At 43.3% G+C, this 9,406-nt stretch overlaps 1 protein-coding gene across 1 annotated transcript; it reads left to right on the forward strand.

The window, feature by feature from the left end:
- The first annotated feature begins 252 nt into the window (after positions 1 to 252).
- On the forward strand, positions 253 to 6,484 carry nr1d2a (nuclear receptor subfamily 1, group D, member 2a). Its single transcript, XM_073485082.1, has 8 exons — positions 253 to 560; positions 2,538 to 2,774; positions 2,879 to 2,967; positions 3,078 to 3,222; positions 3,410 to 4,116; positions 4,231 to 4,416; positions 4,808 to 5,018; positions 5,191 to 6,484. The coding sequence occupies exons 1-8, from the start codon at positions 530 to 532 to the stop codon at positions 5,388 to 5,390; spliced, it is 1,806 nt and encodes a 601-aa protein (XP_073341183.1). The 5' UTR covers positions 253 to 529; the 3' UTR covers positions 5,391 to 6,484.
- Positions 6,485 to 9,406: the final 2,922 nt, after the last annotated feature.

Raw genomic sequence — 9,406 nt, forward strand, 5'->3', positions numbered from 1 at the left:
TTCATGTTGAGGAGCCGGGACATGGATGCACGCGGCATGACCGTACTGTACAGCCCGGGCTTCACCCTTCACGTTGTGCTCTGCAACGTGACTGCCGCGTTACCATTCACTCTGTTACGTCGATAGGACGCGCTTGGCTCCGCCCCTCCCCGTGTCCTGAAAGTGTGTCACTGGGTTAAAGTGGCTCGAGCGGCCGGGGCGGAGGGGCGTGGCCGACGGAGAAAAAAGGGTCACATGGGCGAGCCCACTATTGAGAACATTCAGTTCTCTTGACTAACCCGCAGTCACACACAACAAGGAAGGAGTTCCTCTGATTCAGACGTCCGAGCTCGTCTCTGTCTCTCTCTTTCTCTCTCTGAGCTGCAGTTGTTACTATTTCCTGAGTCAGAATCCTGATATGAGCTTCATGAACGTCGCACTGAATCCTCAAGTTTAGTGTCTCCGGTTTGTTTTCGTGGCGGCGACAGACAGAAGTCGTGACGGTTGAGTTTAGTTGTTGGAGATTTTTGTCCTTTTTCCTCGATCCGAGATGCCTGAGGACATCGGAACAGCCAAGCCTGGTAAGAGGACACTTTCTGGTTAGATTTAATACGAGGACTGCACGGTTACAGTGTTTTTAAGTGCATGCACCGAGCACAGACTTGGACGTGGCTGCAGTGATGGTGTCCTACATACAAGTCTCATTCATCCGACATAATGTTTTCAGATGCGTTCACTGGCTGTAAGACTGGTGGAAACTCACTGCAGTTCACTGTGACATAGTTATGAAAATGCTAGAAAACTTGTCATTTGTGGCTTGAATTCGGTAAACACATCATAATGCTTGTAATTTAATAGATCCGGACGATGAGGAAGTATTTTTTTAGGAGGGCTGGGCGCAGATGAATGGTCTCGTCTTTTCTCCCCGTCGTGCAGCAGCATAATCTTCATTTCTGTGTCAGAAAAGAACAACATATATAGAAAAAAAAATGTTTAAATAGCTTGTCGTGTGTTTTAACAGTGTTATAAACGTGTTGCTGTGCTTTTAAAAACGGGGTTAGGAGTGCCAGTGCGCCGCCGCGTCGTTGCCACCTTTTTTTTTTACATTTGACACAACAACAGTGTTTATCTTCCCCGGTCCCTCTCACATGGACAGCGTAGACTAGCCATGTGCCGCTGTGTGTACACGAGCGCGAGAACACTCCTCTGATTGGTCGAGGGGCGTTCCGCTCCTAGAGCACGCTTTAAGCGGAGCTCTTCTCTGATTGGACGAGCGGGTGGCCGTGACGCGGCACATTGCATAATCCCGTCTGTACACAGCACCCGTCGACGCGAGGCTCGACTGCAAGATACACGTGAGCCCGACAGAGACAGCAGAGAGTGACCTAGATTTTTTTTTTTTTTTCACCTCCTCGCGCTTCGCTTTCACAGAAATCCATGACAGGTCCACGTGTGGGCGGGTCGCGAACGAGAACAGTCATGGTTGTGGTTAGGTAATCATGTGCTGCTGCTGCTGCTGCTGCGCCTCAAACTCAAGGGGCTTTTTAACAGTTCACGAAGAAAAACACGTTTTAAAACTTTTCACGGATCTTTTCCAGTAAAGACGCACAAGAAGCGCAGTGCGTTTTTATTTTTAGATGGAAATTCACTTAAGCGCGTCTGGTATTTAAAAACTGCACTGGCCTACTTCGGATGACTCACTTTAAAAACCTAATGCCTTGCCCAAGGACACCTAGAAAACACAACTAAAAGCAAATGCTGCTTTAAGTTGTGTTCTTGGTGACCTTATTAATTTATTGTATTGAATGCATTTGAAGTTACTAAATAATAAAGAGTTTACTACCTCCAAAAACTATTTCATTCATCACTTGCGATGCCCCATTTAAATTATTGCGATTTAAATTATTTTCAAACAGTTGCTCTTTTTTTTTTTTTTATTGTGGCTGCAAATTCTTGGTGGTCTAGTTCTCGATCCAAAACAGCCACCAGGGCTGTTTTCTAACCAAACATGTCATTACATAACCGGTGGTACGTGTTTTAAGCTGTACATTCTTCAGCGCCTACAACTGTTGTGTTGCTCCAGTGCTTCAGTGACCCTGTCTAGTCGTCGGGTCAGCAGAGCACACTCCCATAGAGTCCCAGGCATGTTATGTAACATGTTACCCAATCAGCAAGCACTGGAGGTGATAAAGCAGGTCAATCACAGTGTTGAATAAACCAACCAGGAAACAGAGACAAAGGCGTGTCAGGGCCACCTGCTCTACTTGTACTGCCTACAGTTTATGAGGCATACAGCTATTTTTAGTACAGTTATCATATATGGCTCCAATTGACTTTGGCAAGCTTGGTGTGTAGTAAAGTTAACAAAAACAACAACAAAAAACATTTGATGTAGTTGTGCGTTTTGTTGATCATAAATAGATTTACTTGAAAACATATTTCCAGAGATATAATTTTTTCTTAATTGAGTGATTCATTCTCATTTTTCTACATACCACCTCCTCGTCTTGGAAGTAATTTGCCTGCTATAACTCTGCACTGTCACCGTCTCTCCACAGGAGGTGTCATTGCCTATATTTCCTCTGGCTCTGCCTCCAGCCCAGAGTCCTGTATGAGCACCAGCCCCAGCAGCGGCTACCTGTCGACATCGCCACCGATGTCCCGCCCCTCGCTGCCAAGCAGGGCCGTGGGCATAGTGGTGGATATCTCTCCGCCAGCCAAGAATGGCCACCCCCGAAGCCACGGCACGGAGAAGGCTGGTCGCTCCTCCACATCTGCCAAGAGCAGCATTACCAGTAAGAATAAAGTCTTGGCATTACTGGAATACTACACTGTTTAGAAACTTTCTTTTAAATCCTGTCTTGTGCACATGAATCACCGCTGATCTTTGTTTCTGCAGAAATCAACGGCATGGTGCTGTTGTGCAAGGTGTGCGGTGATGTGGCCTCTGGCTTCCATTATGGCGTCCATGCCTGTGAGGGCTGCAAGGTGAGACAAGTTTCTCCAATGAAGTTGTTGCCTCTCTGCTAGCTTGAGTTATATCCTCTTGCTGACTGCACACGCTCACATGATGACTAATGCTCCTTGTGGTACCTCAGGGCTTCTTCAGGAGAAGCATCCAGCAGAACATCCAGTACAAGAAGTGTCTTAAGATGGAGAACTGCACCATCATGAGGATCAACAGGAACCGCTGCCAGCAGTGTCGGTTCAAGAAGTGTCTGGCTGTTGGCATGTCCAGAGATGGTGAGCAGTCTATTTAGTTTAGTCTCAGTCAGCTGTTTGTCTAGTTTACCATACAGATGAATCGAAAAGCAAAAAACATCCTCTGATAACGTGACCCGTTTACTGAGGGATGTCACTTTTTTTTCAGTACTCCTATTAAGTGTTGTTAACTTCCAAGTGACCTAATGGCTGTCATTTTTACTCTCAGCTGTCCGATTTGGCCGCATCCCAAAGCGGGAAAAGCAGAGGATGCTGCTGGAGATGCAGAACGCCATGAACAACATGATGAGCAACAACAGCCAGCTGCACAGCATGTTGCACGGTCACCAGAGCCCGTCACTGCCCATGGAGACCATGACCAGCGATGCCAGCTCATCGTCCTCCTCTTCCTCCTCCTCTGCTTCCGACTCTCCATCGTGCTCAAACCCCTCCTCCCCTCAGTGCCCCCAGGACTCGGAGTCTGTGGTGTCCATGGACACAAACTCCAGCTCTGCCTCCTCCTGCGCATCAGACAGCGGCGAGGACGAGGCTGTCGTCTCTGTGAGCAGGCAGCACCAAGATGCCTTCGCCTTCAGCCAGAGACAGGGCCAGACCTCGCCCTCGCCAGTCGCCCAGGAGACGGGGAGCAACGGTCGCATGGAGGAGCAACGGGAGAGCTGGAACTGCTGGAACAACAATGCAGTTGTTGGTGGTTACCAGCACAGTTCTTACAGTCACAGCCAACAGGTCGCCAACACTGCTTACAGGGAGGAGAGGGGAGTTTACCAGCAGCAGCAGCAGCCTCAGCAGCAGCTCAACAGCACCCCTAGCTGTGAACCATCAGAAGACAGCCAAAGACAGCATGAATTTAACACACTAACTGCCTCAAGTGGTTACAATGGACCAACCAGCTGTGTGAACAATAGAGCACACTTGGTGAGTAATGTAATCAACATTCTTGAAATTCATGTCACCACTCTAGAGCTAAAAGTCAAGTGAGGCTTTTGTTCGCGCTCCCTGATTGACCTTCTGTCTTCCTGTTTCTTTCAGGTCTGTCCGATGAACACTTCACCGTACGTGGACCCCCACAAGCCAAGCCAGGAGATCTGGGAGGAGTTCTCCATGAGCTTCACCCCCGCCGTGCGCGAGGTGGTCGACTTCGCCAAGAGGATCCCGGGATTCCGTGACCTCCCCGAGCACGACCAAGTCGGCCTGCTGAAAGCTGGAACTTTCGAGGTGAGGGGGCAAACAAGCACAACATCAACACCTGATGTTATTTTGTGCTCGCTTTGAAGTCAAACACGGCAGTTCTCACTCCTATACACTCAATACAAGATCCACTGTTGCTTTCCCAAACAGAGCACACTGTCAGCTGTGTTTGCTGACTAATATTTGCTCTGATAACAGTTGGATTGGAAATGAAAGAGCCTTCTGAAATTCTGTATAGGTGTGACTGAGACACACATTTTAGCTGAAATATCACTTGCACAAACATCACTTTTAAAAACTAGTTGTAAGAGAGAAGGCTTTTCTGTCAGTTTGGATCTACAAACGAGCCACAAGTTGTCTTAGTTCAATTCAAACCATAAACTAAAAACCCTCTCGTCTTCCCTCTCTTGACTCCCAGGTGCTTATGGTCCGCTTCGCCTCTCTGTTCAACGTGGCCGAGCGGACGGTGACCTTCCTGAGCGGCAAGCGCTACAGCCTTGACACGCTACGGTCGCTGGGCGCCGGCGAGCTGCTCAACTCCATGTGCGAATTCAGCGAGAAGCTGGCAGCACTGCGTCTCGACCAGGATGAAATGAGCCTCTTCACAGCTGTGGTGCTCGTTTCAGCTGGTAAGAACACAAACTCTATTTAGATCGATGTATATACACACAATGTGTTTTAAAGCAGAATATACATTAGTTTTGCTAGACAACTCACTCTCAGATGATAACCCTAAAACAATAATAAAGCCCTGTTCTGACCTCCAGCATTAACCATGTCACCCTTTTTTTTCTTGCTCAGATCGCTCAGGGATCCAGGACCTGAACTCAGTTGAGGCCCTGCAGGACAAACTGATCCGGGCCCTGAGAAACCTGGTAGTTCAGAACCACGGCGAGGAGTCGTCCACCACCTTCACCAAGCTGCTTCTCAAGCTTCCCGAGTTGCGTTCGCTCAACAACATGCACTCTGAGGAGCTGCTCTCCTTCAAAGTTCACCCTTGAAAGCTTCCTGAGGGGGTGCATCTGCGCCCTCCACCTTAATCCACACACCTCCACCTCCACCAGGACCTGCCTCTTACTGCCCCGCCCCCCAGTCTCTGTATACGACCAACCCATTTGTGTGTTTGTTTCTAGAATGTATTGAAAGTTATTTTTTATTCTATTTTTGTTAAATAGACCATGTGGGGTCGGAAGAGAGAAGAATATAAAACTGTACTGTATTTATAGAGGAGATAGCTTAACGCTTGTTGCACACAAACACACGCAAGTGCACGTGTGTCAGAGGTTCTTAGTTTTGGAGGCACTTTTCTATTTTGAGAGAAAGAAGAGTTCTTAACTGGCATTATGAAATGACAAAAAGTAGAAACCAATTAGTTGATCCAAAAGCCATTTAATTCCAAAGTGTATTCTCTGAGTGGGTGAATGTGAGAGACAGTATATACCTTACATACCGCATGTTTGTTTGGTCCAATATTTTTGACTGATAAGTCCGAGAAAGGCAAGCTATCAGAAAATGTATCGAAGAATGTGTGATGATCGCTGCTAATGCATGGCTGTATTTAATGCGAACAACTATTACTTGGATCTTCTCCCCTTGCCTCAAGAAGCATCAGTTCCTTGATTCAGAGTGTATAGTGTTGTATGTTTTCTTTTTATTTAAGGTTTTTTTCAATGTGTTTCAAGTCCATGTCAAGTCACGCCTGCACGCTGCCTGGAGTTTTTTTTTTGGGGAGGGTCGATGACGCAGTTTTCAGCAACACTACATTTGCACATGTTCTGGAGCGGAAAGACCATGTAACACAAAATCCACAAGTGGTGTGACATCATGTAAAGACTACATGCAACCGAGTCACACACACACACACAAGTGTTTTTGCTGTTTTCCTACTTTTTTTTTCTTAAAATCAGACTTTGTGTGCTTTCAGCATAGCACTGAATTGACACTTGTTTTTGTTATCCTTTTTGTCGAAATATCATTTTCTTTGACTGGCAACACTGCCATTTGTAAATAACTATATAAATATATATAAATATGAATATATGATGAACATAGAATATAAATATGAAATAGTATGAATAAATACAAGTGAAGACGACTCTGTGTAGTTTGTGTTTTTATTGAACCAATCCAATTATTTTTTAATAAATGAAGCCAACAGATCAGCACAGACGAATCTTCAGAGAAGCAGTGACAGTCATCCACCACTAGGTAGAGCTATTTGCCTACAGGCTCTTGATTTCAACATGGATACCCTTCTGTTACCAGCTTGTCTTGCTTAACATTAATGAGTTTAGTTGTCACCTAGTTATTTAGTTGCATACATTTCAAATTAACTGAGCTCCACCTAAATATCTTTATTTAGTTAGATTAGTGAACATAAGAATCTCATCTCAGAATCTGTATAACATATAAGACAAAAAGGTTGATATGTAGGTGGGTATGTAGCCGAAATGAGTATACAAGTCCTAAAACGTATAAATCACGCATGAATGTCTTCTGAATACACTCACACATGAATTAAAGGGGCACTATGTAGTTATCGAGAAGAAATTCTAACTCTGAATTGTAATATTTACAATATTAATGAGGAAATGATACAAACAAAACTGAATAAACAAGCTGTTCTCAGAGGAAAATAAGGTCCTAAGGACACTGTTTGAAGCTAGAAAGGTGGCAGGGTCCGCCAAATATAAACAAAGTAAAACAGTATGAAACTGTGTAGCAGTCCCATTGTTTTTAGGCTGATTTTCAAAATCCCTCTGAACTAATTGCAGGAGATGTAGATCACCTGTGTGCAGGGTGGGGAAGCAGCGTGGGGCTTTCCCCTCCCAGCCAATCATGGTGTGATGACGCCCTTCTTGTGAAGGCTTAAAAGAGGTGGGGAGTAGCACCCAGGTGGCTCTCACGCTCATTCTGAATCTGTCCCTGACTCACTGAGAACCTCATCCCCTTAAATTGCCAGCCAGAAACTCTGGTCTATTTAAGCCCTATTGTGTATTCTTGGCTGCCCACGTCATTCCCATGAGGAAACTGTTTATTCTTGAACCCCTTGAAACCCAAGCCCCATACACCTTAAGTTCTGACATTTTATTTTACTGGGGCTTGTAGGAGCACATTTCATTTTGATAATACCCTGAAGAGGCATTTGTTTATTGGTTTATTGTCCAAGTAGCTGACAGTGGGCATCCCCTCTAGATTGACATGTTTTTTGTTTATATTTCTATGTAGGTTGGGCTGGCCTGTAAGCATTTTACTGCCAGTACCGCCACAACTGTGCTGTCCTTTAAGGTCAGTTTGTTTATTCAATCACGAAGACAAAGACAAAGAGAGTTTAGTTTGTTTAAGCGTAAACAAATAGTCAATGAAGATCTCTTCTGATGAAAATGTCTTCCTCAAAACTACATACTGCACCTTTAAATAGAGTTTCTGTATACAATTATCATGCCATATTTTTTAAGATAATAATAATTATAATAGATTTATAAATGCATTTATAGGTGCCTTCCAGAACACTCAATTTATCAACACCAATAAAATCAAACAAGGCAATGCTATATAATGGTATGTATAAGAGCTAGTACATATATATATATATATATATATATATATATATATATATATATATATATATATATATATATATATGTACTAGCTCTTAGTTGCAAGATTTAGATGTTAAAATATTACATTCTGTCACGCAGAGGTGTTGAACAAACTGTGCTATACCATACGGAGGAAGCTTTTAATCTCTCTGATAAAACTATAATCACAATTATTTTATTTCTGTATTTCAACGTAAGCACAGATTTGTTTTCCATGTTTCCAAGTTTGAACGTTGAAACAAGAGCTTGTCTTTGTCTTCGAAGCTCTTCAAATGCAAATTGTTCCCAAATTTATATGAGGTCAGAGTCCAACGATCCATGAGCCGAACAACCTGTTTCACCTGCAATTCATTTTAAATCAGGTTCAAGTTTCAACTAAATCCTCTTATCTGTTACAGGGAGTGTCCTCACAGCCAAAGCGAGGACACCCGTAGCTGTACAACAAATCATCCTATCTGGACTAAAAACAGCTAATATTGACAATTATTGACTGTGCTCACTGTAGAGATCTTAAAACGTCCTTATTTTAAAGGGGCACTACGTAGTTTTGGAAAAGACATTCAAACTCAGAAGTTGAATATTTACAATATTAATGAAGTAATAATACAAGCTCATAAATATTTATCTTTTTCATAACTGAATAAACAAGCTGTTCTCAGAGGAAAATAAGGTCCCCAGAACACTGTTTGAAGCTAGAAAGGTGGCAGGGTCCGCCACATATAAACAAAGTAAAGCAGTATGAAATGTTTTAGAGTTTGTTAATTATAATTCATTCATTCTGCATTTAGTAGAATTAGACGTGTGTTTATAATACAGAGTGGCGACAGAGTTTGATGTCTTAGGATTAATTGCAATCATCTTAATGTTGAATAATATCTGTAACACACACACACACACACACACACACACACACACACACACACTCGCACACACTTTGATCAGTGTTTTTCTTCTCCACAGGCAAAACATGCCTAGATTGTCTTTGTATTCAAATCTCTGTACGTAGCATTCAAATGCACATTTACATCCACTGATGATAATGGAGATGTGTCAGTCAAAGAGAAAAGTACTAAATGTTTGGTGCCATTAATGTAGTAGAAGTTAAAATGAATGAGTTTTAAGAGACACTTGAATATGGCACAAAAAGACACTTTCTGAGAAACGTTGTGTGTTTAAGAACAGGAAACTGACTTTTTCGTAGCAGATCTCTATGTCAACTGTTTTTTCCCTGAAGGATCATGTATATTTTTTGAGTTAAAGGGTGCTTTGGGTAGATTTCTCCAAAACACATGATGAGTATGACAGCATCACCAGGAACCGTTAATTTCTTCTAATTTGTGTGATTTCTTCAGGTCAATTTTTCTTGAGCTTCTGACTCGGACAAGTTGCAAATATCACATCATTTGCATTTCAAA

The sequence above is a fragment of the Pagrus major genome, chromosome 17, assembly GCF_040436345.1.
Source record: "Pagrus major chromosome 17, Pma_NU_1.0".
In the NCBI taxonomy this organism is placed as follows: Eukaryota; Metazoa; Chordata; class Actinopteri; order Spariformes; family Sparidae; genus Pagrus; species Pagrus major.

Bases quoted from the DNA above. Each gene is read 5' to 3' on its own strand.
- nr1d2a (XM_073485082.1), top strand. From the start codon at position 530: ATGCCTGAGGACATCGGAACAGCCAAGCCTG. The intron at 3,223-3,409 runs GTGAGCAGTCTA...TTTTACTCTCAG, and splicing joins TGTTGGCATGTCCAGAGATG to CTGTCCGATTTGGCCGCATC. The intron at 4,117-4,230 runs GTGAGTAATGTA...TGTTTCTTTCAG, and splicing joins TGAACAATAGAGCACACTTG to GTCTGTCCGATGAACACTTC.